At 34.3% G+C, this 17,348-nt stretch overlaps 1 protein-coding gene across 1 annotated transcript; it reads right to left on the reverse strand.

Moving 5' to 3' along the window:
* Positions 1–1,552: 1,552 nt before the first annotated feature.
* On the reverse strand, positions 1,553–15,878 carry LOC122399826. The gene is made up of 4 exons (XM_043400820.1): positions 15,722–15,878; positions 11,315–11,445; positions 2,002–2,209; positions 1,553–1,910 (listed from the first exon to the last, which is right to left on the reverse strand). The coding sequence occupies exons 1-4, from the start codon at positions 15,797–15,799 to the stop codon at positions 1,683–1,685; spliced, it is 645 nt and encodes a 214-aa protein (XP_043256755.1). The 5' UTR covers positions 15,800–15,878; the 3' UTR covers positions 1,553–1,682.
* Between the last annotated feature and the right edge of the window lie 1,470 nt (positions 15,879–17,348).

Genomic DNA, 17,348 nt, shown 5'->3' on the forward strand with positions numbered 1-17,348 from the left:
GTAATTTGGAATTTTTCATAAATAATTTGAGTAAGTCAAAATTAAAAGTAGTCCGAACCAGGTCGTGTTTGGACTCATTTTCATCGGGAGAATCTCGCCAATCTCATTTTGCAAGAGATTGTTAAGAGATAGTTTAAAGGTCTGGGTTAGGTTAGGTTTGGTTGGCGAGATTCTCCCCATGAAAACGACTCCAAACACGACAGCATTCGGACAATTTTTAATTATTCATAATTGAAAATTTTTCAAAAATAGTCCGATCAAGTAAAAATTAAAAGTAGTCCGAACCAGGTCGTGTTTGGGCTCATTTTCATCGGGAAAATCTCGTCAATTCATTAATAATACTCTCACCACGTTTTGATTTGACCACCTACGTGACTTACAGTAGAAATTTAATTCTCGCATTTAAAATTATTAACGCTAGATTTAGAAGTAAATTTGAAAATTTCAGCACCTATCCGATTTTTTTTCTCGAAAGTGAATCTCCCATTAAAATTATATTAAATATATATTTTATTATTATCCAAAACAACATTGAATTACACATAATTGACCTCATTCCTTCCACATTTTATGCATAATTCATGATACTACCAACGAAATAATTAGGATAATAAGTATTATTTTCTAACATCTTGTTTGGGGCATCATAACCTAATATAAAGTAATATAAACGAGCATCTTGCTGATTATTAGTGGATCTTTATGCAGCTATAATAAGTCAACAAAATTCATTTATTATAATTTAAACTACAGTAGGTTATAATATTTTTTCCATATTATCAGTGATTAAATTATGTCTCTTATGAGGCATATTTATATTTCCATTAATACTGTGACAGGATTTCTGGTAACTCTTTGGCATTCATACCTTTCAAAATATTGCTCATTTTTTACAGTAGTTTCTGTTCTTTCCTAATCATCTTGAAACTTACTGTCTAGGACCATCTGTACGTTTGTTGCTTAAAGTGGTATTTTCTGATTTTTTGTTTTTCTCAACATACGATACATTAGAATTTACATGAATATTTAAAAAAAACTTATTTGTTTTAGATATTATTATATTATTAGATGTAAGTTTGGGCTAATAATTATTCAAATATTCGTTCCAAGTCGGACCAATTATAAGACTTATATTTATGCCTTCGTTAGTTATTGGCAGAAGTATGTTTAAACAGATACAAATTATTTTGATTCATGAATTAATGGATGGAGTTAGGTGCAGACATTTGTGGCAGCTAACGTCACAGGCGTAGCAAGCGCCATCTAGTTAAGTCCCTAGTTTTAGTTAGTTTCTAGTTACTTTTAGTAAGATCTAAGTCACTAGTTGGTAGTATTAGATTTAAGTTGGCGCACCCCCTTTTTCTTTCGCCCTCCACACAGTGTGTTCATTTAAAAACATTATAATATCTCAAAAACAATGCTTTTTCATGGAAAATGTTAAATACAAAACCCTATTGGTTTCGAAGGTGAGTTACAACTGTCCTATTTTTTTGTTTGAATTGTTGTGCGTTTTCGAGGTTAAAATAAATTCCTCTGTTGGACGGAAATCGACGAAACAAATATTTTTACATTGGTGAAAATGGAGTGGTAATTTATAATAACATTATATCACTTATGCAATAATTATTTACATTAAATCGTTGAGAAAAAAAAATGTTAATGAATACGATGATACAGAAAGATTAATTCTCGATACTTTCGTAAAAGATCTGCTTTAAAACGCGTGTGCCATCTTGAAGTACATGGTATCTGTACGAGGGAAATTTTTCGGTGGACGACTCGTGCGAATATTTTTGCAATAATATCGTTTTGTCGTCCTCTTCGTTCGTCAGACACCAGACGTTGGCAAAGTACATCGAATAAATACTAATATTATTCATCGCCGTGGAGGACCACGCGCACAGGTACACCTAAGCGACGGACAAAAATGGTTAAAAATTTTTCAGCAGGTAACTTTCGAAAAGGAATCTATTTTTTTTTTTTATTTGTTCATTTACTTACATTCGTTTTCAAGATTTTCGAGCACGAGTTCATCGTGTCGAGGATCACCGCACACGTTTTGCCAATGTGCACATTCTGCATCGACTTGCTTTTCTCATGATCGTTGACATAGGCGTCGAAGTCGTCGATCAAGAGTACGGAAGGTATGCTAGCAAAGGTGTGCAATTCGACGAGTCGCTTTACGAGAGCTTCGTAGTTCTCCAAGTACCTGAGATAGTAATTTGTTCATTTCATAATCGATTAATGCAATCTTGTTGCAAAATTTATTCACTTAACATTAATTTTATGAAAATTAGCGATAAAAGTAATGAAATTAATGTAAATTTTAGTTTTGCCTCTAAAATTTATCTATACAATATAAAAATAAGTTGTCCTATGTTCGTGATTTTATAACTCGAGAACCACTCAACCGATTTTCAAACGAGTACATGCGTTGGAAAGGTCTACTTTCACTGATGGTTTATAAATAAAAAAACATCGAAAAATTTCTACGAATATGCGTTATACGCGCACTTTTATGATGGTGTGTTTTCCCTATATAAAATAAGAGAGAGCCGATTTTTATGTTCGCGCAAAACTCAAGACCTATTGAACCGATCTTCCTCAAATTTTGACACGTTATTCCTGCATACTCTAGGACGGACATAGGCTATGTAGCATGTCTCAGAAGCGCGTTATTAACATGTAATTTATATGCAAAGATTTCATGTGTACGACTGTTTGGCAGACCACGTGACCCCTGTATACGACGGTCTACTTGCGCGCGCATGCGCATATTCGGCCCGCGCGATACCTCGCCCGTAGCAGTACTGCGATGTTACCGCCAGGTGGCGAAGCTTCTCGAGCGCTTTCTCGCGAGAGAATTGCATTATCGCGGATATGTATGTCAGGACGATCGTCTGGTCATAAATTGCTTTTGCACAAGGTCGCGTGAAGCCGAGACGGGGCATGCTAGTTTAACATAATTTTATGAAAATAGTTTTTGTTTCTTCTCACTTTATTTTATTTCTAACCTACAATGATAGACAATTTTAACAATGGAGTCGAGTACGACTGAAATGCGGTGTTATCGTTATTAAAATTTACTTTTAACAATCAGTGATAATTAAATTTAAAAAAACCAATAAAGGGTATAGCCGAATAAGGGGGTGAAATGTGACATACGATGGATCTATCGATGGAGCATCAAGAAAAAACGTTCTGTGCTAAATTTTAACCCTCTATCTTGTTTGGAAGGGTAGTTATTGAGAAAATTCGGATTAACGAATTTCTGCCTATTTCCCCTATTTAATCGAGTACAAAAATTATGAAAAAAATCTGGTGCATTGTGGTTATTGAGATACGTGTTTGAGAATTTTTTTCGATTTTTCGATTCCAAATCCTAGGCGTGAAAAATTGAAAACGCAAAAAAACACAGAAAAATACGGATTTCGTATTGAAGCTTTCGAGACACTGGATTTCTATAATTACTGTAAATGCGTATTGTCATTGGTTATTTCCCTGAATTTTTTCTGATTTTTTGGTAGGGTGCGCCGTAGTAGGAAAAATGAAAAACCGATCTTTTCGACGTTTTTCGCGTGAAAAAGCATCTTATACTTTGAATATTTGTATTCTCTTTAATAGATAACTATATTGTATAGTTTTAAACATTTCTATGTTGAGCAGAACATTGTATACAAGAAGAGAAGCAAAAATAAGTCACGAAATAGAAATTGATATGCGCGATATATTTAGAAGTATCAACGGTATTTACAAGAGCTGCGATGGTGCAGTAAGTAAGATGCTTGACTGTGAAACTGCTGCAAACTTTTTCACGCGCGTTCGCACCCTGCTAAAGTACATTTTCTTTATTACATTAATTTTGTTTTTTTTTTTCAATTTCTAACTAAACGACAGTGAAAAACTATTTGTTTATTAATATTTAAAAAATATTTTCACCCAAAATATACGCAAAAACAATTATAGAGCAGTTTCTGTTCCATCATTTTTCTAGTATTTGCTTAAATATCCGACTGTTTAATTTTTTCTACGTTAAATGAATATACGTAGTTAGTTTTAAAATCGCAAACCTTTAATAAGTTTGAATAGTGGAAGAAGATTCTTGAATACATCGTATTAACAAACATCGTATGTCACATTTCGTTCATGGGCACATTTCACCCCCTTATTCGGCTATACCCTTTAAAAATTGTTTTTTATTTAAAAAAAATTTCCTATAATCCATTTTGAATAACCCGTCACAATATGAAAAATAAAAAATGTATTTAAGTTGTAGACAAAAGAACATGATCTTCAAAAAACTCCGAAAAAGATGACATTTGAAGGAAAATATTTTTTTTTTTTATTGTAACTAAACAGATATTAAATTAGATTCTTTTAGGCGAGACGCTATTTTAAATATCGTAGGTTTAAAAATAGTAGAAAATTTCCATCGTAATCGATTAATTTTTGAAAAGAAATTCATATCGATATCGTTAATAAATAGCACGTAACTGATTTAATGAAACATTCCTGTACATACATATAATAATAAACATTTTGTTCGAATTTAACTTTGATGTGTAGCAACGCGGCCAGCAATAACTCAGGTTACGCGCCACTATTAAAGCAAGGCAATCAGGAAGGGGAATTTTACTCTTTTGCCGGAAAGCACGTTCAACGAATCCACCTCGCGGACACGGAATCTCTCTTCGAAAAATAAACCGAAGAAGAAGGAGGCTGGTGATTTGCGACGATCCCTCGTACCGATGGTTTATTTACCCTCTGGCGCCATGATGGATCGCGCATAAAAATTGCGAAATTCGGTGTTTAGTCGACGTTCGAAAGAATAAACCTCGTCGAATTGATTCATATGCCCACCAAATATTATCATTGTACGGGTTTAAACAGAAAAGATCGGAACAGAGAAATATGTCTTGAGGATATTTATTTTGATACTCGTTCAATAATAAATTCAGATCCTTTGCGGACCAATGTAGTTACTTGATGCAGTTCGGTGCAGTGGAATGAATAAACGTTCCCAATTGCGTGATCTATGCGCGTTCAGAGCTCTTCTGAAAACACGATCGATCGTAAACAACCCGTATATTTATGCGCGTTGAATGTCGATAGCTGTCGCGTGCGACGCGCCAAGTAACTAATGTTCCTTGATCGAACGCTTCCGGGACGTTGAACAAACTTCTCGAATAATACTTTCTATGTGGTATTCTTCCACATGGCCAGTGGAATTGTACCGTCGAGAGTCGAGATTGTTCGAGATCGAGCACGAAACGGGGGAAAACTATAACCTAACCCTAACCTAAAGTTCACGTGATCGATGCTGCTGCCGCGGATGAGTGGCTGCTGAACGTCGCTGCTCAGGGACGCTTTTTAACGGCCCCTGAGAAGGGCCCTGTGATACATTAAATCCAATCGAAATGATTTAGTCTCGAGTTAAAAATTATATTGCAACAAATAATACAACGTTCAGATTTACAGATGCAAAAAAATTTATTTCACGGGTCATTAGAATATTCTACGGTTAGAAACTGAAGAAAATGTGTTGACAGTGTTGTTCAAGTTATTGAACGCAAATTTTTGGCAATTGGATCAGAATATTGATGCATTAAATGAATCGTTTATAATTAATTTCAATTCTGACAGTTGAAACACAGAATCAGCATAAATTCTATATAGTAAGAAATAGCTAAATTAAATGTAGAAATATAGTTGTCCATAGTTTAATTTGTACTTTCGTTTGACCCCTTATTTACGTTGTTATACTGGGTGTTCGGCCACCCCTGGGAAACAATTTTAATGGGGGGTTCTAGAGGCCAAAATAAGACGAAAATCAAGAACACCAATTTGTTGATGGAGGCTTCGTTAAAAAGTTATTAACGTTTAAAGTTCCGTCCGTACTGAATTTTTTCCTCGAAAGTGCGTAGGATTTTCGGGGAATGTATATTCACCAAAAATGGTTGTATTTAACCCCAGAACCTAGAAATAATTTTTTTAGAACGATTCGTCATTTTTTTTTCACCGAGATATTTCGCATTGTCGATTTTTCTTAAAAATTAGTTTTTCATTTTTAATAAATTTGTTTGACCCCCCATAGAAAAGTTGTTTAATAATTTTTTGTAGGTACACATGAGCTCTACTTCAAAAAAAAGTTTCATTCAACTGTATTCACTATTGTAGGAGTTATAGCTGTTTGAAAATTCGACCACTTTTATGGGGGTTTTCACACTTTACGAGGTTAAGGAACAACTTTTTCGATATTGTTAGAATTTCTACATGTTCTTCACTAAAATACGCATCGTTTGCATTGTGAAACATTAAAATCGACCAATCCTTCCAGAAGTTATGATTTTTTAAACATACTTATGCAATTTCGGAGCAACATTTCTAACCTCACATTATATTTATGGAAAAGAATTTTTTTCTCGAAAGTGCGTAGGATTTTGGGAGTATGTCTACTCAGCAAAAATGATTGTAATTGACCACCGTAATCAAAAATAATTTTTCCAGAACGATTTAAAACTTTTCATTTTCGTCGAAAAATTTGTCCACCTTTCTGAATATTTTTCTCGAATGTGCGTAGGATTTCGGGAGTATGTCTATTGACCAAAAATGATTATAATAGACCCCTACAATCAAAAATATTTTTTTTAGAACAATTTGAAATTTTTTAATTTTGTCGAAAAATTTCATACATTCTCGAATTTTTTTCTAGAAAGTGGGTAGGATTTCGGGGGTATGTCTATTCACCAAAAATGATTATAATAGACCCCTCCAACCAAAAATAATTTTTTTAGAAAAATTTGAAATTTTTTAATTTTGTCGAAAAATTTCATACATTCTCGAATTTTTTTCTAGAAAGTGGGTAGGATTTCGGGGGTATGTCTATTCACCAAAAATGATTGTAATTGACCCCCGCAACCGAAAATAATTTTTTCAGATCGATTTGAAATTTTCTTTACTCCCTGTTAATTTTTCTCAAAAATTCGTTTCTCATTTTTAGTAATTTTATTTGATGTCCTACATAAGAGTTGTTTAATACTATTTTGTAGGTACCCATGAGCTCTACTTCAAAAAAAAGTTTCATTCAACTGTATTCACTATTGTAGGAGTTATAGCTGTTTGAAAATTCGACCACTTTTATGGGGGTTTTCACACTTTACGAGGTTAAGGAACAACTTTTTCGATATTGTTAGAATTTCTACATGTTCTTCACTAAAATACGCATCGTTTGCATTGTGAAACATTAAAATCGACCAATCCTTCCAGAAGTTATGATTTTTTAAACATACTTATGCAATTTCGGAGCAACATTTCTAACCTCACATTATATTTATGGAAAAGAATTTTTTTCTCGAAAGTGCGTAGGATTTTTGGAGTATGTCTACTCAGCAAAAATGATTGTAATTGACCACCGTAATCAAAAATAATTTTTCCAGAACGATTTAAAACTTTTCATTTTCGTCGAAAAATTTGTCCACCTTTCTGAATATTTTTCTCGAATGTGCGTAGGATTTCGGGAGTATGTCTATTGACCAAAAATGATTATAATAGACCCCTACAATCAAAAATATTTTTTTTAGAACAATTTGAAATTTTTTAATTTTGTCGAAAAATTTCATACATTCTCGAATTTTTTTCTAGAAAGTGGGTAGGATTTCGGGGGTATGTCTATTCACCAAAAATGATTATAATAGACCCCTCCAACCAAAAATAATTTTTTTAGAAAAATTTGAAATTTTTTAATTTTGTCGAAAAATTTCATACATTCTCGAATTTTTTTCTAGAAAGTGGGTAGGATTTCGGGGGTATGTCTATTCACCAAAAATGATTGTAATTGACCCCCGCAACCGAAAATAATTTTTTCAGAACGATTTGAAATTTTTTTTCCGCCGAAAAATTTGTCCGCCTTCCTGAATTTTTTTCTCGAAAATGCGTAGGATTTAGGGAGTTTGTCTATTGATAAAAAATGATTGTAATTGACCCCCGCAACGAAAAGTAATTTTTTGCAAAATGATTTGAAATTTTATATTCTTGATTTTCCTTTTATTTTGGTCTCTAAAATCTTCCATTAAAATTTTTCCCAGAGTTAACCGAACACCCTATATACGGTGTAATATCGTGTAATTCGAACTTATGTTTCTGAACAATTTTTCATGAGATATTGTTGTCAACATTGGTAGAATCATTAATTACTATGTTTATACTCAGTCAGAACGATGCAATGCGGTACGAAGAATCATTTTACTCGGAAATAAGCAATGCATTAATTTCTTTTATTTAGCGTGTCTATATTGCAGTATTATGTAAAGTAAACATTCGTCTTCTGCGAGAGATAGGATGCAAGAAAATAAAATGTGCAAAGAGCATGGACATAGAAATATAGGGACGGAGCAATGGTCGAGGGGGTGAAGCAGCTCCGGGGAGCTGCAAACTATGGTCACGTGGTACAGTGAAAACTCGATAAATGTCCTCAAGAGCTGTTCCATAAATGATACATTTTTATCCCCACCACTAGGGGGATCCCCCTTGAACCAGTGAGGCGAAGTGTAACCGGATACGTAGCGGCTTTCTTTAAAAATCTTTATTGCCTTCGTCATCTTAGTTTAAATGTCCCTGTCAGTGTGACCACACTACTGTACAAGAAGAAAGTTTTTTATTTTTTACTTTTTTTTAATAAAAATTTTACTATCATGTGGGGAAGATTTTTCTAATTAAAATGAGACTAAACACGATATAAATCGGCCAATATTTGTTACCATAATATTGAATTAAATATTGTGTACTCGTATCTTCGTAAGGTCAGTGGATTGGTACATTTATCGAACAGTGGTAGCTAACGAAACCCCCTATTTCATAAGTGTTGCAGTTTTTGATCACTTACGAAACGGTGGAACCGTTCCGTTTGAAAATAGCTACCTCCCGTTCGATAAATGTAGCCAGCACCTCGATGCGTCGTTCTTTGATATTTCCGAACATAGAAAAGGACAGCACAAGAAGGATAAATAAAGAGAGAAAGACTCGCAAGTACAATATTTAATTCAATATTATGCTACCAAATATTGACCGATTTATATCGTGTTTAGCCTCATTTTAATCAGAGAAATCTCCCCAACATGATAGTGAAATTTTTATTAACAAAAAGTAAAAAATAAAAAACTTTCTTCTGTGCAGTAGTGTGGTCACACTGACGCGGATATTTAAACTGGGGCGATAAATCCGAGTTTCAGTCCCTCTTTCTTCTTTAGCTACTGACTCTTTCTACGTTCGAAGCGTCGGCAAACTACAATCAAATTCGAAAGACGATTCTCCTATTCCGTAAGTGTTGCTGACCGGACCCGGAGTAGCGACATTTATCGAGTTTTCACTGTACTCTGATGCCGCATTGGCGATTGGTTGTGATAGCGCAAGCGCAATCTTATTCTCATCGAGTAAGAGTGAGTGAGAAGCAGTGTAAAAGGCAGTGAAAGAGTAGACTGGTATTACTGTGAGCAGTAGCGTCAGTGAATTATACAGTTTTTTTTCTAAAAAAGACAGATATATATTTGTTTTTACAATGCCACTGTGCGTTGTAAAAGGGTGTAAAAATCGTACGGCAAGTCGTCCCGTTTTGGGAGAAAAGAAAATAAATAATATAATTATTCTCTCATATCACCGGTAATTGTTATGAAAATGATTGATAATACACCCCAATCTCTTTATGGAATAGAAAAATAGATATTAACAGTTGTATAATTTATTAAAGGATAAATTACCAATATTTAGGGAATTAGATTAACATTTTATAATAAAAATTTTAATATTGCATTATAAGACTATGACCAATATTTAACTCTACGATGGCAAGTTATATGTTGCAAAATTCGTTAAATCATATTCTTAAGTCGAAAAAAGTGAAAGATAACCTCGTAGTTATATCTATCTATTCCTAAATAATCATGTTTTATTTATTGACAGATCTCATCAAATAATAATGCAAACCGTACTGAATTCATTGCGTAGTTGCAAATTTAAATATCAAACGAAAGTAATAAAGATTTTTCATATCTATAGATTCAAACTTTCAACCATTTAATTCTGACATCTCAATCACCATTAACATTTCAGTATGTTGATTTATAAATAAAACATTTTGTGTCTCTGGTTTACTAAAAATATTCTATCGTACATTTATAATTGTAAAGAAACTAAAGCTTTCAATTTTAAATTTCGCGCATTTAGGATAGCACCAATCACTAATGCGGCACCAGAGAGTACCACGTGACCGTGATTTCCCCCCGCAAAGCTGCTTCACTCCCCTCGCCAACAGTCGCAACTATTGCTCCGTCCCTATATTCCTATGTCCATGGCAAAGAGGCAAGGTGCAACTGAAATGCTGTTTCCAAACATAACCTCATAAACGTAACAAAGTCTCTACGTCCAGACTCTCAACTTATTTTATTAAAAAATGCTGTAGATTAACGGTGAATGTGATAACTATGTTTTAACAACACTATGAAACAATTCATTGATAATTATTACATTGTTATTGGATAATAACGAGTGTAAAATGCTGTTTCCAAACTTAACCTCACGAATGTTTTAACGTTTTAATTCTGATGTACACGCTGTCTGAACACGCAGAGAAGCCAAACGCGGAGCCAAAGAGTTCAAGACAAATGCTGTAAACACGAATTTTAATAGCGCTCGTAAATATGTGTCTAATAATGTTATAAATTTAAAACAAAACGTTATCTAATGCCTATAACAACAAAGTTATATAAGCGGTACAAGACTGAATATATGTACACCATATGTACATATAAAAAATGTTGGAAATGTATCCGCTGGATGTCGCGGTGAGCGGTATGCGTGCGACTCGTTTATTTTTGTTGTCGCGTGGCGCTCTAGTATGCATGTATGTTTATGTTTGATTTTCTACCGACCGATGCGCGGTTGTTCAGTTCTGCTACAGTTGGTTATCGTTACAGTCAAAGTGTTTTGTTTTTTTTCATAATTTGTATTCTAAAAAGGAATAAAGTGAACTATAGTAGCAATATTGAAGTTATCGACTCTACATGCAGCATTCTTTGCGTACGAACTTTCGATGAAAATTATCAACAAAAAAGAAACATACATTTTCAAGGTGATAGCGCGAAACGTTGTAAACGTTATTCGCCTTCGGGATTCAAATTCTACGGGAACAGAAGCGATTCGAAAATAACGTCGAAATTAAGTTTGACGAAGTGGGCATAAATCTGGATCGTTCTTTTTATAGAAACGAATCCCGAAGGCCGATGCATGCGCAAAAGCATCGCAAGAAAAGTGTTCCGCTTACATAAATCTCATCAGCTTGAAAGCCGCGGGTGCTGGATTACTTCTGTCGTGACAGGCCGCCGGCAGGCTCTCCAACGGGGCTGGTGTAATATAAACAACGCGACGTCCTTCTTCGGCCCAGTAAATTGCTGTCTACGAAGGAAAACCCGATTCCGGAAATGTCGTGACCACTTGTGACGAAACAGACCCGTAACAAGCGCTGGACACGCGATAAGACGCTCAACCGGAGATTAACAATTTGATGGTCGCGAGGTTTCCGCCGAGACTGTTGCTTTACTGTCAGTGATTTTTCTGAGAGTTTCATTTTTATGAGAGCTTCTCATTTTCTTTAACCCCTTAACCTACAACTACGTGTGAGACACGTAGTCTTCTATTCGGGCTAAAACTGATTACCACGTGCCTGGCTCGTAGTACATCGGTCGGGCCAAATGTAAATATGTACTACGGGCATAGCTCGTGGTACATCGGTTGGGCCAAATGCAAATACTACGGGTATAGCTCGTGGTACAACGATCGCAGTTTGTAATTTGAGTCGCCACGAACAGCACAGACCAGGCTTGTGATACGCACGTTCGCACTTTGAAATATATTTTCTTAAATATTAGAGAAATATCTCTAAAAGATGTGCGCGTTTAGTACAACTTAGGACCGATCTGCCGAACCGCGAAATGACTCGAAGGCTGCGCGATCTTGTTGACGCTTTGGGCCCAGGCTGTTGAAACATAAATCGTAGGTTAAGGGGTTAACATTCAAATATTAACCCTTTGCACTCGTATGTCGCCGTAGAGGCGACATTACACGTTTCATTATTATACACATATTTACATTAGTATTTCATTCTAGAGGCACGTGTTACAATGTTTTCTTTTAGTTTTTTCTTAAATGTGTGTGAATACAGGGTGTTCGGCCACTCCTAGGAAAAATTTTAATGGGAGATTCTAGAGGCCAAAATAAAACGAGAATCAAGAATATTAATTTCTTGACCTGAGGCTTCGTTAAAAAGTTATTAAAAAATGAAATTAAAAAATTTCAAATCATTTTACAAAACATTACTTTTGGTTGCGGGGGTCATTTACAATAATTTTTGATCAATAGACAAACTCCCTAAATCCTACGCATTTTCGAGAAAAAAATTCAGGAAGGTGGACAAATTTTTCGGCGGGAAAAAAATTTGAAATCGTTCTGAAAAAATTATTTTTTGTTGGAGGGGTCAATTACAATCATTTTTGATTAATAGACAAACTTCCTAAACCCTACGCATTTTCGAGAAAAAAATTCAGAAAGGTGGACAAATTTTTCGGCGGAAAAAAAATTTCAAATCGTTCTGAAAAAATTATTTTCGTTTGCGGGGGTCAATTCCATTCATTTTTGGTGAATAGACATACCCCCGAAATCCTACCCACTTTCTAGAAAAAAATTCGTGAATGTCTGAAAGTCGACAAAATTAAAAAATTTCAAATTGTCCAAAAAAAATTATTTTTCGTTGGAGGGGTCTATTATAATCATTTTTGGTCAATAGACATACTCGCGAAATCCTACGTATTTTCGAGAAAAAAATTCAGGAAGATGGACAAATTTTTCGGCGGGAAAAAAATTTCAAATCGTTCTGAAAAAATTATTTTCGTTTGCGGGGGTCAATTCCATTCATTTTTTGTGAATAGACATACCCCCGAAATCCTACCCACTTTCTAGAAAAAAATTCGAGAATGTCTGAAATTTGTCGATGAAATTAAAAAATTTCAAATTTTCCAAAAAAAATTATTTTTCGTTGGAGGGGTCAATTACAATCATTTTTGATTAATAGACAAACTTCCTAAACCCTACGCATTTTCGAGAAAAAAATTCAAGAAGATGGACAAATTTTTCGGCGGGAAAAAAATTTCAAATCGTTCTGAAAAAATTATTTTCGTTTGCGGGGGTCAATTCCATTCATTTTTGGTAAATAGACATACCCCCGAAATCCTACCCACTTTCTAGAAAAAAATTCGAGAATGTCTGAAATTTGTCGACAAAATTTAAAAATTTCAAATTGTCCAAAAAAAATTATTTTTCGTTGGAGGGGTCTATTATAATCATTTTTGGTCAATAGACATACACGCGAAATCCTACGCACTTTCGAGAAAAAAATTCATTTCCAAAAATATAATGTGAGGTTAGAAATATTGCCCCTCACGCGTATGTTTGAAAGATCATAACCCCTGAACGGATTGAAGGATTTTAATGTTTCAAAATGCAAACGACGCGGATTATGATGAAGACGACGTAGAAATTCCAAGACTATTCCTAAAATTGTTCTTCAAACCCGGAAAATGAGAAAAACATCATAAAAATAATCCAATTTTCAAGCGTCCATAACTTCTACAATAGTCAATAGATTTCATTGAAATTTAGTCCGGAAGTAGAGCTCATGGATACTTACATAAAAGTACTAAACAATATTTCCATACAGCGTCAAACTAATTTAATAGAAATTAAAAACGAATTTTCAAGAAAAATCGACAGGGAGTAGGTGCCTTTTTTCGGTGAAAATATAGAGTTTCAAATCATTCTGGAAAAATTATTTTCGGTTGCGAAAGTCAATTACAATCATTTTTTACCATTACACATAACCCCGAAATCTTACGCACTTTTGAGAAAAAAAATTCTTTACCATAAATCTAATGTGTGGCCAGAGATCTGTGATTATATTCCTCGTTTTTATCATTTCATATGTAGATATAGTCCAATTATTCGGCATATACAATTGTAATGGGAGATTTTAGAGGCCAAAATAAAACAAAAATCAAATATGTCTATTTGTTGATTGAGGCTTTGTTAAAAAGTTATTAACGTTTAAATTTCCATCTGTAGTAGTGGTTCTCACTCAGCATGAGAAACTCTACTTACTGACGTATCGACAGCCTTGCAGTCTTGTAAGTGAGAACCACTATTGCGCGTGCGCAGCTGCTCGCAGATTACCGTTCCACAGGCGGAACTTGAAACGTTAATAACGTTTTAACGAAGCTTCAATCAACAAATTGGTATTCTTGATTTTCGTCTTATTTTGGCCTCTAGAATCTCCCATTAAAATTTTTCCCAGGTGTGGCTGAACACCCTGTATATAAAATAAAATGAATAAATAAAAGATAAAAAGTTTTTCCTCTTTTATCCTGGCTAATTGGTTTTGTTCCCGAGGTCACTCGTTTATAAAAAAAATCATCGAAGAAAAATAAAAAATTGTAATACAACGATTGTGTTTTCGAGAGGAACATTGAAACTATATTTCATACATTCATAAAGGCTGGTAATAAAAAATATACTGAAGCCTCACGTTTTATGTAGTACAACATTATTTTTAGCCTTTAGTGTATCCCTGTGTGTCCTATGTATTTCTTCCAGTTTCGAAGTTAGTTTTATTTATTTTTTCAAATATTTCGAAAAATCAAAATTTATATACACATATTATATAGATTTTCACTGTTCAAGAGGGGGTGAGATGCAAATTAAATTTATGCATTTTTATAATATTTTCTATTAAACCGACAAGTTAAATTGTAATATGTTCCCATAAAAATATTTTCATTTTGATCGCATATAAAAAAAAATTCCGAGTTGATTGGTAACCTTCTTAAAAATAGATACGAGTGCAAAGGGGTAACAGTCTCATCAAAATATAAAATTTTATTTATTCACATAGCTCGTTGGTATCTTTCTACAAGGCGTTCGATCACCCCTAGGAAAAACTGTAATGGAAGATTCTAGAGGCCAAAATAGGACGAAAATCAAGAATAGCAATTTGTTGATGGAGGCTTCGTTAAAAAGTTATTAACGTTTAAAGTTCCGCCCGTACTGAATTTTTTTCTCAAAAATGCGCAGGATTTCGGGGATATGTTTATTCACCAAAAATGATTGTAATTAACCCCCGCAACCGAAAATAATTTTTCCAAAACGATCTAAAATGTTTTAATTTAATTTTTTAATAACTTTTTAACAAAGCCTCAGTCAAGAAGTCGATATTCTTGATTTTTGTCTTATTTTGGCCTCTAGAATCTCCCATTAAAATTTTTCCCAAATTTGACCGTACACCCTGTATAGGATGAATCTTGTAACATGAAGACTTCAAATAACTCAGAAATTATTTGTTTTACGAAAAAATGTTTCAGATAAAAGTTGCATGGTTTGCAGAAGGACATATAGTACTGTAATCGGTTTTATGTTACTTTGCTTTCTTATCAAGACATGAAAATCACTTTTAGTTTTTTAAATGGAATGATTAATCTTTCTTACAGAATTCAGATAAAGCATTAAATTCTATATAAAAATGTATTATACCCAGTAGGGTCTAAAATAAATAGTTACTGACATACTAAAGATGCTGATATTTTCACTATGAAAAAATGTTTAAGCTACGATTTTCTGTTATGATTACCTCGAACATGAAGGATTTGCTTAATTCTGCAGGTCCATAAAGTAACGTTGACTTCACATTATGCTTCGCTGAGAACATATTTTATTCCGTTTATTGAAATCGAATTTAGGTTATGCGATTAACGCGATAGACGATAGAAATTGTTTTCTACAATAATTATGATTGTGTATCATCGATAAAACATAATAGATGAATCGATATGCAAAATTTATTCTAATACTAGATTTATCCGCTTTTTCAATTGTTTTATATTCTTTGTGCCGCGCTTTTCTAAACACTGACTCGTGAAAGAAATTTGAACAGAACGTTGTCGAAAGTTACTTGCAGCGACATCTTTCGATATTAAAGTACTATAATTGTGGCCAGTGTCCGTAGCTTTGGCGCTGCGTACGCTGTCGCGCCTCTACTGACGAAAGGGTGAACTGTTTTTCACACCAGCGTCCATGCAGTTTTCTTTGTTGCTGGAAGATCCTTACGCTTCGCCACGCGAACAGCTACAGTCATGGCAATTATTCTAAACCTAGTTTCTGAGCCTCGAGTATGTGTCTTGTAGAAGGCTCACATTACTTTTGTTCATTGTTGTTGAAATAAAGATAGTTATAACCACATCCGCTGTTTCATTGAACATACTTGTTAATATAGTGACAAGTGCTGTATAATATGGCGGCTAACGTCGCAAGCGTAGCAAGCGCCATCTAGTTAAGTCCCTAGTTTTAGGTAGTTTCTAGTTAGTTTTAGTTAGTTTAAGTAAGATCTAAGTCACTAGTTGGTAGTATTAGATTTAAGATGGCGCACCCCCTTTTTCTTGGCCCAACTTGGGCCGCCCAAGGATTTTTAGGGGCCAGTTCTGTTCGACGCCTACGCAAAGCTAGAAGTAAGGAAGCAGAAGTGTGCTTAAATAAAGTCTTTTTAATACAACAAAATTGAACTTTATATCTGAAGACTCTCCCAGCGCGAACCTATCCACCACAATAATGTAGCGACCAGCGGCCAGTGTTGCCAACGTTCGACGCGCCATCTTATGTCAACTAGGTTAAGTTAGGTTAGTTAGTTTCTAGTCATAGGTTAGGGATTTTAGCGTCCTCTTCTCATGGATGGTGGTCAGTTGAGAAACTATTCACTGAATTAGTATTGAGAAGCAACAACTGTAGTGTGTGTATAAATACATGTGAGTTGACTATGGAACGGATTAAAAAACGCAATCTTCAAACGACCATAACACTTGCAATAGTAATTATATTTCAATGAAACTATTTTCTGAAGTAGAACTCATGGGTACCTACAAAAAAAAATTAGACAACTTTTCTATACGACGTCAAACAAAATTACTAAAAATCGAAAACGAATTTTTAAGGAATATCGAGAGGGAGTAGGTGTCTTTTTCAGTGAAAATGAAAAATTTCAAATCACTCTGGAAAAATTATTTTCGACTGCAGAGGTCAATTGCAATCATTTTTGGTGAATACACATACTTCGGAAATCCTACGCACTTTCGAGAAAAAATTCTTTACCAAAAATATAATGTGTGGCCAGGAATGTTGTGTAATTTCATTTTCTGTCTCACTTTCTCTGGTGTTCATTTGTGTAACCAGTTGGTAATGTTGCGAATGACATGAAAGTGGTAATG

Source organism: Colletes gigas, unplaced genomic scaffold (assembly GCF_013123115.1).
Source record: "Colletes gigas isolate AHSC1104 unplaced genomic scaffold, ASM1312311v1 Colletes_gigas_Sc00015, whole genome shotgun sequence".
NCBI lineage: Eukaryota > Metazoa > Arthropoda > Insecta > Hymenoptera > Colletidae > Colletes > Colletes gigas.